Here is a 15,721-nt window from a genome sequence, read left to right as displayed (position 1 = left end):
GAAGGACAACCACAGCTGGGATGAGCTGCAAATAATCTGGCAGCATCAGGTTTCTCCTTTTGTAGCATGTGGATGCAGTAAATTGCATGTACCAATCTGCACATTGCTATTTTCCTTATTCAGCCTCCTGGGAAAAATGGGTCGGGACTTACAGGTGTGGTGTTGGTGAACAATTTTTATGATCACATCCAATGGTTGTGTTCTTCACTGATGAGTTGGTGTGATTTTCCCCCCCACCCCCCAAAATCAGTCCTCTCTTCTGCAGACAGACTTGAAAACAAACGTTTAAAATCTTGTCCTGTAAGATTTTATTTTTTTTTCCAATATCCAGGCACTGGGATAGGTAGTGAAAGAGTTATTACCTTTGTGGCCCTCTGTGGAAATATGTTGGAAATTACATAACTCTGGAGTGCTTTGCTTTGAATAAAATTACTTGCTTCAACTTTGGAAGGGGGCGGAGGGGGAGACATTGTGGAAAGACTTTAGTAGGGAATGCTATAGCTCAGGGTCTGAGCAGCCTGGATTTAACACAGAATAACAAGGTATTTATAATGGCAAACAGAAGATCCTGAAGTGGCTCCTAGGCTGTAATAGGAGCATCAGAGGAGCAGGATCCAAACTGTGGGCCAGCTGCCTGTGAATAAAACTTGTATTTGTGTATGAAGGTCTGCAGAATTAAAGGCTGAAAGTAGCAAGGGAGGGAGAAACAACTGCAGAGTTTTGCAGTTGCAGTTTTGTAACTGATAGCTGAAAATAGTTCAGCTTGAAAGATAAAGTTGCTTTTTGCTCAGAATCAGTAGCAGTGCTCTCTTCTCCTTTTATACTTTTTTTTTGTTGTTTTTTTTTTCTTCTGCATCTGCCTGCCTTAAACTATTTCTCTCCTGCAACAGTGCTGTGCAGAGTTAGAATCTGCCTATGGTCTGCTGCCCACCTCAGCTGAACCTGTAAAAGGGAAGGTAAGTGTGCTTTCTACAACCATTGCTGAGCCTCTTAAAGTGTTTGGGCTTTTTTCTTCATGACCTGAGGGAAATAAATAACTTCGTTTGCCAGAAACGTCACCAAATTAAACATTCTATAAAAATAATTTGAGATCCATATATGGGTACATATGCATGCATGTGTTTAAATGTATACAAAGGTATATTCCATGCATATTTCTTGCAAGTGGAAAGTTGGATTATTCTCCCTCTTCCTGTACCTGTTGTGCCTGTTGAGGATGTGAGTTTTTCTAGGCAAAAAAAGCAACAGATGACGAATTTGTAATTGTTAGTATTACATTATGCAGATGGTGGGGGGGAAGTTGATGGCTTTAATATATTCAGTGTGGTTGAACAGCAGCACTTTTTATTTTTCAATTAGCAGCTCTATTGCTCTAAAAGGCTGTGGAGTGAAGGACCCTCAGATCTTTTGTCTTGCCACAGTTCCCCTCTGCTAGGTAAGACCTGGTGGTGCTGGCCATTTTTCTATCTCTTTCCTGAAGCACAGGCAGAGTTGGTAGAACAGTATCATTAGTGATAAATATGCTGGTAAAGTGTGGAAAAATCTATTGTGAGTTTTAACTTATTCCGGCATGTGATCCAGGAAGCTGAACCATGTTTATAGTGCTTGAAAAGGTGACTGGCTGGCTGTCTGTCTGACAGGAGTCCCCAAAAGCTTAAGGAACTCTCAATATAAATCATACATCCAAGTATATTCCTGACAAGATGCTTGCCAATATAGAGTAAGAGGGTTTGAGCCGTGTTCTTCCCATTCCCATTGAGACAGCAAGTGATGTCCTGCTCCTTTGCTGCTGAGCTGAGGCCAGTGCTGTTTTAAAAACTTCATCAGGTAACACAACTACTGAGAATAAAATAATAGAATTATAGAAAATAGAACGGCTTGGGTTGGAAAGGACCATAAAGATCATACAGTTCCAACCCCCTGCCATGGGCAGGGACACTTCCACTAGCCCAGGTTGCTCAGAGCCCCATCCAACCTGGCCTGGAACACTTCCAGGGATGGAACAGCCACAGCTCCTCTGGGCAACCTGTGCCAGGGCCTCCCCACCCTCACAGGAAGGAACTTCTTTCATATAACTAACCTAAACAGGTATAATAACAACAGACTAATAGCCTATAAATGCTCAAATTTAATTCTAGGCTGTACTGAGGGAAATGGAAGAAGATCTTGCTCTACTACAAGTGCTCCTTATAAGAGCATTCTGCTGCTCTGAAAGGGCTGTTCCAGTGAGCCAGCTGGGAGTTTTCTTGCAGCTTCCTATAATATCATGATCCAGCAAATAAGGCATGTTTTCTCAGCTTGCACCAATCAAGTATTGATATATATAAAAAAAAATCATTTATTTCCTGGTCTTCTCTGCCACACAAACCAATTCACTACCACAAAGCTGTCCAATGTGGAAGTTTCTAGAACCTGACTGGTGGAAAGTGCCCATCCCCAGGTGCTGCAGACTCTCCATCTACAAAACATGTAACACCTTCATACCAAGATGGAAATCACCTTGTTATAAATCTCTCTTTGGTTGTTCTGCTTCTTGGTTATTTTAGTCTTAGCCAAAAACTGACACACAACTAAATCTAACCTTGCCAACAACCACCTCTCTTTGCTCGTCTGTCTTTAGACGCTCTGAGCTTGGAAACCTCCTGCCCAAATAACTCCCCCGGGCACAGCTGGGACCGGCCTTGCAGGGAGAGCTCTGGCAGCTGCAGCTTTGGAAGGGGTGACCTGGGACATGTGTTCACGTCAGATGTGACATTAGAGGCCTGCAGGTAAGATGGCAGAATAACCTCTTTGGGGGGAAAGGTGGAGGAGTCCATGGGATGTGCTGAATTCAAAAGCAGGACCTCCCTTATGGGAAATACTGGACACCTGGTGATCAGCAAATGGTGATGTGGGGTAACACTTGGCTTCTATCCACAAATATGAAAACTCTTTTCTGGAAATGTTGGCAGTCAGTCAAATGCAGTGACGGTGTTTCCATTTAATGCTGGAGAACTGAGGCATGATTTAGGCATTCTTGTCTATTTTCCATGTGTAGCTCACAATTGGTGCTTTTGAGGAGTCACTTTTTTTGTTTATTTGCAGAGTTTAGAGCAGGAATTCTGTGGTCTTTGCTTACCAAGATGCCTCCTTAGATCTTTAAAATAGGGGTTGAATGGCTTAAGATTATGAAAGCTGAAGGGAATTGCAGTGAATATTTTAAAAGATGAGGATGTTCCTGAAGGTGCAGAGGCAGGCGGTCTGCAGCAAAAGACTCAGCAGCTCTTGAAGCTTTTGCCACTGGTTTTCTGTAGAATTTTGCAGTGTGGAGGAGGCTGGGAAAAGGACTGGTGGTGGTTCTTGCTGTTCGGGGGAGGAGGGATTGATGTTGGTGATGAATTTGTCTTTCTCTGAGAGATCAGCTGACTGACGATACAGATAGTGGTGCCTTCAGTTGTTATGTGCTTAAGGAAAATGGGCAACACATCTCACTGTTGTTTGGGCAAGATGCAAATAAAGTGTGTGTTGCCAGGTGGAAAATATGCTCTGCTGGTGACTACACTGATGCAGACCTTCCTGTTTCCATTACAATGATGGACTCTTCACTTACTGAGGTAAGTGCTGTCTCTGATGCCCTGGATGTGGTTTTGAACAGGTTCAGGTATTTTAGTGCCTTACTCAGGCCCAGGTTGATCAGCTGTAAATCAGCACTGCTGCAAGGTGAATGGAGCTGGTATCGGCCAGCAGGGTGCTGTGTGGGGTATTCCCTCCTTTTTGGGCACACTTCTGGAATGCCATGATTATAAATCTGAATGCCTTGATATTTACATGCAACTGGGTCATTCTTTTAGCTGAGGAGTATTTTAAACGTGGTTTCAGGGATTGAGACAGTGCTGTTTTTGCAGTAATACTTGGTTATGCCAGGGAAGCCTGAGTGCTTTCTCTCTTTTTATCCACCTGCAAGGAGCCACAGGGTGCTTTGATTGGGAAACGCTGCCTTTCTTTGCACTTTCTCCCACGGCCACCATGTAACAGCAGAGAAATGCCATCTTTGCTGTATGAAAGCTTTCCTTCAGCTGATGTACTCAGCTATGCCTTCACTGCTGGCTCGAATTCTGCCTCTACAGCTTGAGCTGTCAGTCAGTTTTCTCGTGGCAACAGCAAGATGAGCTGCAGCTCAGCACACCCAGTTGTGCCACAATGCTCACTGTTGAAATCTAGACCTCAGCTCTGCCACACAGAGCTTTGCAAAGAGCTTTATAGACTCCAAGGATGGTGGTGATGATGGAAGAATACTGGTCGGCGGTTTCTGTTAACCTAGATAACCTGTGGGATTGATAACCTTTTATAACCTAAATAACCTTTTATAACCTAAATAACCTTAAATAATAGCCTTTGGTCCAGTTGTAGCAGCAAATCAAAGCAGAAAGTAAGAGTGGTGGGCACTGCCTATGCTTTCAACACACTGCTTGCTTGGGGTAGAGCAGGTGAAGAACTCCCAGCTTATGCTGCTACTGCTTAAGTCACCTTAAAGAGGATAATCTCAAGGGTTCTTGCTTTAGCCAGTCCTTCTGGAAAGCCACAGCCTTGCAAAGGTGTTTAAAACACCTGGGCTTCATTGCTCTGGAGCTTTCTGTAATTCTACCTGGGCTCAGAAATGTCACTTTTCCATTCTTGCTATCATTTTTTAATACAAGCTTTCTGTGTAAATGTTCTAAAGAAGGAAAATTTAAAAGGTTAAAGCTTGTCCCAAAAAGAAGGCAAATGGGCTCTGCCCAGTATCTGTTCTAAAAACTGGCATGCAGCAAAATTTGTATATCCTTGTTTAATAGGAAAAGTCTCCCTAGTTTTCTTTGGAGTTTTATTACACTGCCATTGCAGATGTATTTGAGTAGATTGAGTCTTTTAGCATATAAGTAACTCAAATTATTTATGTAGAAGCATTGTCATCATAGGAGGTTAAGGGCTATTTAATAAAGGAGCGCTTGGGCTTTTTATACTTGTTTTGATTTATAAATGTGGAAGTTGTATCACAGTCTAAAAACCAGGTCTTCCAAATTTTAATAATTGTTTGGGAGGAGTTATAAAGGACTGTGGCTAGAATTTGTCTGCTGTTATAGAGAATCCTTGGATTATTATGTTAATTGAAGGGATGGAAGGAGGGGGAAAAGTGATCAGGAATGTACTGCAGGATCTTCTCTGACAGTCTTTTTATGAGTAGGAAAAGCCATTCTCTGGGACAACAGATTTTATTGGAAAATCTAAAATGTGGGCTTTTCTTGTTGTTTTTTTTTTCTTTAAGTGTAGTCCATGGGAAAACACAATCCTAATAGTATTTTTTAAAAACTGAATTGAGGATTTTCTTCCCTTGCAAACAGAAACCACTGACCATGTGAGGGAGAGGGCATGTACAGTAATGAATTACTTTAATCACTTCCAGGTGATGAAAGGGGCTTTCTGTTTTGTTTGGGTGCTGTGCATAAGTTTTAAAAACCCTTTAGATTTCTTTTGTTTTCTTTCCCACCTCCTCCTTCCCTGGCTCTGCTGTGGACCTAACAGCCCCAGCAAAGCAAATGCAGTGCTGTACTTCCTTCAGCTTGAGAGAGCATTCAAATAATGATAAAAATAGCCTGAATTTGCATTAGAGGAAGCATCCATCTGGCTGGGGCAAGGCTCTGATAGTGGGGAGTGAGGAGGGGAGAGAAGGCACTTACTGATGCTGAGAGTAGTTGGTTGCTCTCAGAAGGGACCAGGGGCCTTGGACTCCTCTTGTTCTACTTTGCTGGGTTTCTTGGGCCCTATTAGGATGTTTTAGGGGGGAAGAATGATACCAAAACATGGTTTTTCTGTTGGCTCCCCACACACAATTCAACAGTGCTCTTGGACTTGCTATACAGGGGGCTGGCCTGGCCTAACACCTTCTCTGCTTGGAGAGAGGTTTTGGGTTGTTTTTTTTTTTTTGTTTGTTTTTTTTTTAATGTATTCAACACTTCAACAGTTGGTGCAGTTCATCACAACTCATTACCAGCTCAAACCTTCAAACCTCAGTTTCACCCTGTATTTTCATCTGTAAGAAAAATCATTTTAACAATGTGGAGTTTTTTACAAGCTGGAATTATCCAGGATAAAATGAGGAAGAGGGATAGTACCCCTACAGTGCCTCCCTTGATACATTAAAAGACCAAACAGGATATTGGTTTTGTCTGTGATGTGATAAGACTCGGGTCCAGAACCACACTGGAGCAGCTTAAAGGAACATGAGGAAAAACTATGTACCCACACTTAACTGCTTCATTCCTTTTTGCTGTTTGCACACCGAGGAGGAGGCCTGGGGCCCTCTGAAGGGGCTGGATAACTTTCATGTATATAATATTGTAAAACTGGAGTCATTCAAAGAGAGACACTAAAATGTACAACACAACATGCAAGTTTTCTGTGTTCTGAACTTGGTCATGCTGTTGCTATTAAAACTTTTATTTACCTAAATGAGTCTGGTACCCATTACCAAGTGAAGCTCTGTGCACCTCACTTGTAGGGTTTGAGGTCAAGACCTTCAAAATCGATATCTCTTCATACACAACGTTAGGGTGGAACAGAGGTGCAGTAACATGTGCCTTGGACACTTGAAAACGTGCATGAGAAGCAAACCATGAAGTCAGGAACCAAAACACAACCTCTAAGCATGATATTCCTGAGATAAGAGTTCTGAAGAAATGTAGTGATCACTCCTAATAATGAGCTACACTACTCACTGTATCTACGGGTGGCTTTAGAACAGAGGGTGGATCTGTGGGCATTTCCCATCTAGTTCTTCAGTGCTGAAATAATTTAGGCCTAGCTGGGGCAATTATTGAAGCTTTGACACAGAAATTTGATACTGGCATGGCAACCCTCTCCCTGACACTAACTCTTCTCTCTCTCTCTTCCTGAAGCTTGACTGTGTGGAGGCAACGCTACCAGCCGGTCTGATCCCATCCAGGTCAGGTCTTGTGCAAAATTTAAAAGCCTTTGTGGAGATTGTATAATGTGCATGAGTATCTCAAAGGGTTTTGCTTTGGCAGCGACCACCTCACCTCAGCCCGAGACGTTCTTGCATCCTCGGTGGAAAGCACGGCACCGGTGACGGGTGAGTCCTTACCCTGGGGCTCAGAGGGGCAAAGGTTTGCACTGGAAACCTTGGATATGCTGAAGTCTGTGCATTTACTGAGATGTAAGGGCTGTGTCTTCTGCCTGGTACCGTAGGCTGCCTTGTCATGGAGGAAAAATCACCCAAGGGCTTACGTGAGGGAGAGGATGATGTGCCAGCTCCCGCAGCAACGGAGAAAAACAGCAATAAGGATCCAGCTGGTCCTGTGTCAGGTACAGTAACTGCTGCACTGCCCTGGCACTCACCCAGTGGTTCGCTTCCAGCACACCTTTTGAAGTGAGGAAGCTGAGTAAGAACAACTTGTGAATTTCTGGGTTTTTTGCAAATATTTTCACCTGCAAATGCCTCTCAGCCCTCCCTGAAACTCTGAGTGGGAATAAGGCTTCACGTATTTACAGGGGGCTGGTAGGCTGCAGCACTGCAAGTAAACACCAAACAGCTTAGTGAAATCTGGGTGGTTGCTTAGCTGGCAAAGCATTGCACTGGTACTAAATTTTGGGAGGGGAACGAGTGTTTTCATGGTTTTTAGAGAGTTTAATGCCACCATTAGACCAAATAACACTTTTTCCTCTCTTACAAAACTGTTGCTCAGTGCACAAGAAGCTGGGCTGGATCAAGAGGAGAAGTGAGGATAGAGGCCTTAGTGTATGATTCTGTCTTTTGCTATAGCCATAGACACCCAGAAGAATTATTCTTACCACATCTGGTGGTGCTTCTTCCACTTTAAAGCTATAAAAGCAAACCCAAACCTTGAGTAGGTGTACATAGCGTATTTAAGTTATTTTTATAAAAGCTGATCTGAATAAGCAGCACAAAATACCTGTGTGTGCTTGTTTGTAACCATTTTTTAATCTTTACCTAAATGTAAGACTTTATGGCTTCCTGTTTGGTTTTGTTTCATTCTTTGTGTTATCTTCCTGAACTCTAATTCAGTCCCCTCACTTAAAAGTGTTTTCTTTCTACTAATTTGCCTCTACTGTTAATCTTCATATGTGGCCCAGGTGCCTTTGGCAGGGAGGAAACAGATAGGCAGAACAGATCAGAAATAGTCCCAGCAGCTTTAAAGTCTGAGAATCAATTGAAGTGTTGTACATACTTGAAAATAAAGTGTTTCTAGTATTAGTATTGAGGAATCTCTACTTGTGGGCTTTGCTAGTACCATACTATGTCTTCTAGAGGGCTTGGCTGCTGCAGAAACTAGTAGGGACAGAATTCTGAGCAGAGGTGTTTGTTCATGTTCATCCCCCTGAAACTGGAGTTTTGGTTGTTTTTTTCCTTTTTTTCATTTTTTGTTTGTTTGTTTTTCCCTGTGCCGTTTCTTCAGCTCAAATCTGTCTGTGTGTGTAACTACACAAACAAAAGAAAAAAAAATCTAGATATTCTTAAAGCTACCAGAGATACTGCTACACAAGAAATTTAGTGTGACTATGACTTTCTTCAGTTTCCTAAATACTTTCAGTTTTGAATATCTCTAGTAACTGCCAAGGTTATTTTTGCCTGCTTTATAGCTTTTCTAAATTGTGGCACTTGAAAGTTTGTGTTGCTTTTGAACTGGCATCATCAACTGAATTTACCAGTTTGTTGCCACTCAGCTTCTGGGAAAAAGAGTTATTTTGTTGGCTCTGTCAGCACCCTGCTGGTTCACTTTTTGGGTACAAAGGGCAGACCATGTTCAGAGTTTATGCCACAACTGTATCCCAATTGTGCATTTCATGACCTGGTTGTGCTCAAGCTCCTCAGTAACAGCAGCTGAATCAGCATCTATTTCTTAATATCATCTGATATTCCATAATGTGAAAGAAGATAATTACAGATACTCATAATTTGTCTTGTTGCTTTGTGCATGGGACTTTTTAAAAAATATTTCTGTGCCTATAGAATTCAAAATAAAAAGTAACTATAAGCTGTCTCTTTAAAGAGCAAACTGAACACCCCCCCCAACAAATAATAAACAATAACAAACAAATAACAAAACCCCAATATAATAAAATTCATTTATCCAAGAAAATATTATTATAACTCTTGCAACTTCAACTACAGCAAGTACAACCAGGAGTAATATTCTCAGCTCTAGACATATAACACTACTTATTGGGATTTTTTCCAAGCCAAACATAATTATCACACTTCTTTCTATATGTCTTTATAGTGTTTTTTTGCTGCTGCCTCTCCTCCTTAGTGGCCTCTCCTGACATTTGCTGTGGTTTCTTTTAGCCCTGTTGGCCCATGGCTCATATGATGGGTGCTGGAAGCTTGGTGGGGCTTCTTTATATTTGACTTTTGGGAATGTTTCTCCACAGGACCCATCAAGCAGGAATTCTGCCCTGTGATGGAGGAACACAAACCTGCACCTCAAAGTGTTTTAAAGCAAGACCTGGTAAGAGCCCTGGTGACAGTGAGACACCAAACTGCCCTGGCTGAGCAGTGACAAAGGAGGGGACAGGCCTCCTCCAGAGGTGGTGTGGCTGCTCCCTTGCTGTAATTATTCTGCTGTGCCTTTAGGAGGTGGACCAGGAAAAGAAAAATAACAAAGAGCGGGGTGAGGAAGCACCAGCTGTTGTTCCCAGTAGGAAAGGTAAGAGGTTCTTGCTGAACACGTTCACATCACTCACTGGAGCACAAGTCTTGGTCACCTGAGCTGTGTAGAGAGGATCAGAGAGCTGCCTGTACCACACCAAATATTACAAGGGGGTTTTAAGGAGTAGTAGCTGCCGTTAAAGATCAAAATGGATTAGCAAAGGGGAGAAGGACAGGGGTGTCATGCAAAATCTGATTGCTACAAATACTGATCTAACCAGCTCCGTGTTCCTCTAGACAGCAGGGAAAAATTCTTAGGAGCTGCAAAGGAGGTGGGATGTTTGAACCGGTTCTGGCACACCTGTTCTCCCCAAAGAATTGTAAAGCAGTGTCTCTATGCTAGGTACAATACAGATAAGCAGGATGTTGTTTTTACTTAGACATCTCTGCTCTTCTAGTCCCCTCACCTCTTGCCTTTGGAGCTCACTAAAAGCTACTGATGTAGTATGTCACGTAACATCCTGAAGCCAAAACATTTAATTAACCATTTCTGTGCTAATAAGATGCCAGTTGAAGCCACCTAAACAAGTAAATTCTGGGGCTTTGTACAAGTGGCAGAGCTGTGCTGCCTCACACCCAAAATACTCTGAGTTGCTTTTATTGGCAAGAGCTGAACACTGGAAATCTTCCACAGTGGCTTCTGTTGAAGCTTAAAAGACTTTCACAGGTTGGTTTGGGGAGGCTGTTTTTTCAGTTTTGTCTGAAGGATTTTTGGGGTTTTTTGTCTCTTGTCAGGGAGTTCACCCACTGCAGGTGGCATTAAAGGAGATAAGACAAAGCAAAACGAGCCGTAAGTGTTTTGACTTTGAGTGATCAGCTGCAGGTATGAATTTAAAGTTGCAGTGTGTTACACGATTCTTCTTCTTATCCTACAGTGAATCCCCTAGTGAGAAGGAAGTGGAGGTAAGTCTCAACTGCTTGTATCCTTAAGTATTGTGTACAACAGAAAGATCTGGTAGAGAAGCCGTGATTAATATCTTGTCCTAAGTAAAAGAATGATGCTGAGCAGCTTAAACTGGATGTATTTCTACATGTTACCTTCTGAAATCTGCCTTTTCAAGCCTAATGGAAATTTTGCAAGGGATGGGGAAAAAGGCAGAAATCTGTAAAATGTTACAGAGTCACCACTGTAACGTTTGTTTGCAAGCTTAAAGGAGCGTAGCTGTGACCTCCTCCCAAGCAGAATGTGCTGATTTTAGAGAGTTATGTCAAAAGGCACAGATGGCACACTCTGTGCTGCCAGGATGTCACCTATTCTGGCTGCAGAATGTTCCCCCCATCACTACAGATGGGAAGACTTGCTTTGGGGAAGCAGGCCACGTTCACTTACCCTTCTGTACCTTTTCTATAACTTCGTTCTTGGGGTATAGTCCCAAATGTCATGTCAGTGTCCAAGTCTATTCAAAAAACTTCTGCATCACTTGGATTATTCTGAAATCTTCTCCTCTCCCCCAACAGGCTGAATTTCTGAGGTTGTCTTTAGGTTTTAAATGTGACTTGTTTACCTTGGACAAGAGGGTGAAGCTCGAAGAAAGGTCTCGAGACTTGGCTGAAGAAAACTTGAAAAAGGAGATCACAAATGCTGTAAAGATGTTGGAGGTTAGTATTGGCCAAGGCTGGTAGGGTGGATGAAGTGAACAGCTGTGAAAGTGCCTCTCTTGAAATGGCTCTTTTAAGGGTGTGTGTGATATATTACAAACTAATCTGGATGAAGTTCTTGAGCAGCACAGTTGAAATATGAGAGATTATGAGGGGTAACCTTCATCTGAGTGGTTTGTGTGCTCAGGCAACAGAGAATTTTTCTGTAGCATAAAACCTGACCTGAACCCCTGCCTTCAGCTGGTTTTGTGCTAGATAAACTGAGGTCTCTGCCCACTGAAGTTCTGTATCCAAGTTACACTGGTTGAGGATGTTGGATGCTGATCTTGTCCCTGTGTAGGCCCAAACACAACTCCTCAGAACCGTCAGCTGGGTTCACTCTTCATTCTCTGTTGATAATTCACCTATTTTCTTACCAATGTGCCTCTCAGGCTTTAGTTCCTTTGTGTGAAGAAGACAACCAAGCACAGGAGATCATTAAGAAGCTGCAGAAAAGCTTGCAGTTCCTCAGCCAGTATGCAGCCCGAGTGGCCAGCAGAGCAGAGATGTTGGGAGCTATTAATCAGGTAACCATTTCTGTGTAAAAGTATTTTGTACAAAGTTAAAAGCTTCTAGATGTAAAGGGGGGGTCACATCTGTTTGCTGGGTTTCTGGTTCCAGAACTGGATTTGGGAATCTGGTGTATATAGTGTAACTGCAAAAAGAAATAAGGTCCTGATTTAAAAGAAAAACCAAATAAAAATATTTAAAAAAAAGACTTTGCAGCAGTGGGATATACATAATAGCAAGCACGAGAAAGCAATTTGACAACAATAGTCTTGAAGCTCTAATGATGTTTCTGTGCCTTATGGAAAGGGCAGCTAATGAGCTAAATGTATGGAAATGTGCAAAGACCTGCTCAAATGCTGGGTGTAATTGTGAGTAATGCCATGGAGCAACATGAAAACACAACTTGGCAATACCAGCAAATGCGTGGTGGCAGCTGAGACTGTAGATCAGAGAAAGAGATGAGGAGGAGTTGTAAGAGCTTGGAAAACTGAAGACTGCATTATTTATTTTAGGATAAGAGTAATCAGTGGAGAAATGAAAGCTGGGCATGTGTTGGGACACAGGTTCTAGTGAAACTTTTTGAAAGGGTGGACAAAAAAGGGAGGCTGCTGCTTCATGGTGATACAAGATGAGAGCAGGTGCTGAAGGAGGGAAATTTCTAAACATGATGCACTTCCTCAGAGTTGTTTCCTTCTCCTCCTGCTGTTGCCCTTGCCCTGTTAGGAGAGCCGGGTCAGCAAGGCCGTGGAAGTGATGATCCAACACGTGGAAAACCTGAAGCGCATGTATGCGAAAGAGCACGCGGAACTTGAGGAGCTGAAACAGGTCCTGCTCCAGAACGAGAGATCCTTCAGTTCCCTGGGAGACAGAGGTACCTGGAAAAAACCCTTTCTAGCACCTGCCAGAGGGACCCTTACAGGTGAAGCTTAGATGAAGGGAGAAATAGCAATTTGTTAGCGGTATTAAAAACAACTCCCCAAAATTAGACTTGTAAACTGTGATGGATCTTGGAGTGTGTGTGTGGGACCACTGCAAGTACACAGGAATATTCTGGCTTTCAGCAAAGTGCATTGCATGTGTTGGTGATAATCTTATTCCTTGTGAGCAGTAAATTTGGGTGCTGGTTCACACTGGAGCATTTGCAGGAGCTATTTCTAGGTAGCTGAGCTTTGACTGCTCTCTGCAGATGCTTCCTGCCCTTCTCTAAACACGAATTAGACTCCTTAAGAGCAGGGGGCCTAATTTCCCCCTCTAAGAAGGTGGCATGGTAGTCAGGTTTTCACATGGTGCTGTGCACTTGTGGATTTGCCAGAGAAGTATTAAATTCTTCTGAGAAATAGGATGTGTCTTTTTAAAAACCAAAAGGGCAGTCTCACACACCAGTAAAATCCTGGCAGGAGCCTTCTGAATCACAGGCTATTCTGTTCTGACTGTAAAAGATAGTCCTGTAACAGGACACTGCCTTGATAATAGAATACATTTGATGATAGTGACAGAAATTGTTGCTTGCAGAGGATGTGCAATGTGTGGATATTAAGAACTTATTAATGAATTAGCTTTTTCCTGAGATCTCATTTCTGCTTTCTGAGAGTGCTCTCATACACTTTGTTTAAAGAAACACTGCAAAAAGTCAGACCTTTAGCTGAAAGTAGAGCTCAAACTGTGTTCCTGTAAGCTTGTTCTGATGTTTGATCTCTTCACAGATGAATCTACAAATAAAAAGCTACCAAGTCCTTTTAACTTTAAGGTACAGCCTTACATGAAATGTCAAGTTTTTAAGTGTTGTGTATGTGTGTCTTCCTTTGCTTTGTCATGTGCTGGTGCTCTGCTACATGCTTGGCTTGGTGGTTTTCTGTCACAAATATGGGTTGATGTCATCAAACATGAGGATCTACTTTTCAGACACCCCACCAACCTTCTAAGTCACACATAGAAGATGACATGGTCAGGCTCTCAGTAGTTAAGAAATACTGTTCACGTGTGGTTCTCTCATTGGGGTTGAAAAAAGGTTTAGCACAGAAATATGAAAAAAATAGATGAGAGTGATTTAAATTGATTATGGGAACTCCTGTGAGCAGGATTAGGGGAATTTAGACACATTCAGTTTTGCTATTTTGCTGGGGGCTGAGTAACCAGCCCCACTCAGGTGCTAAAAACTTAATGATGCTTTAAAGAATGATTTTTGCCTGCACTTGTGATTTGGTTCTTTGTGTGTCATTTCAAGCCAAGTATCAACACCCTATTTTTTATAATACAGTCTGTGTAAAAACAGATGGTGTTTTATGTGCTCAGTGAGTAATCCAGTGGTTCCTTGATAAGAGCCAGTAACGCCTCTTATTTGTGTAGCCATCATCAGCCCTGCGGAGAGTTAGCATTGCAACAGTGCCCAGGAGTGCTGGGAATGCAGGGATTGGGTTGCCACTGGTAAGTAGGGGGGTTCCCAAAGGGGTGGGGAGGTGCTTGATCTTCTCAAAACTGGCTGGGCTGAAGCATGAGAATGACAGTGCAGTAAATGTGCCAAATTTCTTCTCCAGGCCCAACTCCACGACCCCGACGGAGACGAACGGAGTGAGAGGTTCAACAGGAGATCAAGCAGTTGGTAAACTCCTCTGGGCTTGTCTTTGAAAAGGGTGAAATGTTTTTGTTTTTTTTTTTTTTTTTTCAACTCCAACTGTGCCTGCAGTAAACAGCTTATGGGGCATCTCGAGGTATAACAATGTTTATGTTATGCCTTTCATGTTAGTTTTAGGTGCTACAACAGGTAAATGAGCCTTCAGGACTAAACGTTACAGCTGCTCTTTTTTATTTATTTCATTTATTTAATTTTTTTATTAGGCATTGGAAACTTTTTTAAAAAAATACCTCAACTAAAATGTAAACTCTAAGTATCAGCCATTGATGGATCTGTGGTTTTGTTTGGTTTTGTTTGTTTGGGTTTGGGTATTTTTTCCAATAATCGTAATTTCAGGCAACTAATTTTGAAAGTTATTTGTCTAAGGCCTACCTAAATGAGTAGCAGGCTGCTAAATTTCTGATTTCCTGCTATTTCCTGGGGAAATTCAGGCAAATTTGTTTAAAATGTGCCAGGGGGAAACTAGGGGTGAAGCAAAATGAGAAGCGTCCTTCGCTGCAGCGATTCCTCAGCACCTATTCCTGGGCAGAGTACGAAGAGGAGCACTTTGCACCAAAGTAAGTCCAACAGCAACCTCCTCAGGGATGTGTGAGCAGGGTGGGTTGGCTGGTTTTTAATGAACTCTTTGATCAGGGCTATAAAATCCAGCTATTGTGAATTTAGCTTGATGGCAAAGCTCTGGAGCTGTTGGTTCTTGCCTACAGAAATGAGCAGTCAGAGTCCCCTGCTGAAGTACAGGAACAACCCACCAGGAAGGAAAGTGTCTCTGAGAAAGGAAAATATTCATCAAAATGGACCCTGGAGTCAGTGTAAGTTTGGTTTTTTTGGTTGTTTTTTTTTTTTTTTCATGAGTTAAAGTAATGTTTGTGTGGAAGAGGGAAGCAAAACTGGAGCTGTGGTTGGGTTGTTAATACTCACTTAAACCAACTGTGAGGAAGTAATCTTGGGTGCCAGAGACTCACCCCTCCAGGAATTCATTCCTAATCCTAAATGCTGAGGGAAAGAGAAGCCTCATGCTAAAATCTGACCTCTTTTGGTTACTCTGGGAGCTGTTGCAGCTCAGCTACGGGGTCATGCTAGCATGTAATCTTGTAAAAATGACTAAGGATGACACAAGTGGTTATCCAGACTAACTCCAGACTATCCCAGCTAATGCCTCTGAATATCTCAAGTCAAGGAAGAGAGTGCTGTCCATGTATCCCTTGGAAGCCCCTGCCTTACAGAAAAGGGGGCTTGTT

The 15,721-nt window shown here is 42.4% G+C and overlaps 1 protein-coding gene across 1 annotated transcript in view; it reads left to right on the top strand.

The window, feature by feature from the left end:
- The window catches only part of LRMP (lymphoid restricted membrane protein), a 37,150-nt gene that overhangs the window by 20,165 nt on the left and 1,264 nt on the right, over window positions 1-15,721 (top strand). Inside the window, exons 20-38 of the mRNA XM_027693620.1 lie at window positions 891-956; window positions 1,360-1,435; window positions 2,621-2,768; window positions 3,512-3,593; window positions 6,912-6,958; window positions 7,041-7,105; window positions 7,222-7,338; window positions 9,427-9,503; window positions 9,629-9,701; window positions 10,439-10,493; window positions 10,579-10,606; window positions 11,162-11,302; window positions 11,734-11,868; window positions 12,575-12,722; window positions 13,555-13,598; window positions 14,198-14,275; window positions 14,386-14,450; window positions 14,939-15,040; window positions 15,188-15,292. Of these exons, the coding sequence (XP_027549421.1) occupies window positions 891-956; window positions 1,360-1,435; window positions 2,621-2,768; window positions 3,512-3,593; window positions 6,912-6,958; window positions 7,041-7,105; window positions 7,222-7,338; window positions 9,427-9,503; window positions 9,629-9,701; window positions 10,439-10,493; window positions 10,579-10,606; window positions 11,162-11,302; window positions 11,734-11,868; window positions 12,575-12,722; window positions 13,555-13,598; window positions 14,198-14,275; window positions 14,386-14,450; window positions 14,939-15,040; window positions 15,188-15,292 (1,652 nt within the window). The remainder of the gene's footprint in view (window positions 1-890; window positions 957-1,359; window positions 1,436-2,620; window positions 2,769-3,511; window positions 3,594-6,911; window positions 6,959-7,040; window positions 7,106-7,221; window positions 7,339-9,426; window positions 9,504-9,628; window positions 9,702-10,438; window positions 10,494-10,578; window positions 10,607-11,161; window positions 11,303-11,733; window positions 11,869-12,574; window positions 12,723-13,554; window positions 13,599-14,197; window positions 14,276-14,385; window positions 14,451-14,938; window positions 15,041-15,187; window positions 15,293-15,721) is intronic.

The sequence above is a fragment of the Neopelma chrysocephalum genome, unplaced genomic scaffold, assembly GCF_003984885.1.
Source record: "Neopelma chrysocephalum unplaced genomic scaffold, ASM398488v2 Primary Assembly neopelma1_92, whole genome shotgun sequence".
Lineage (NCBI taxonomy): Eukaryota > Metazoa > Chordata > Aves > Passeriformes > Pipridae > Neopelma > Neopelma chrysocephalum.
Note: the sequence above shows the minus strand (reverse complement) of the source record. Positions and strands in the feature narration are given on the sequence as shown.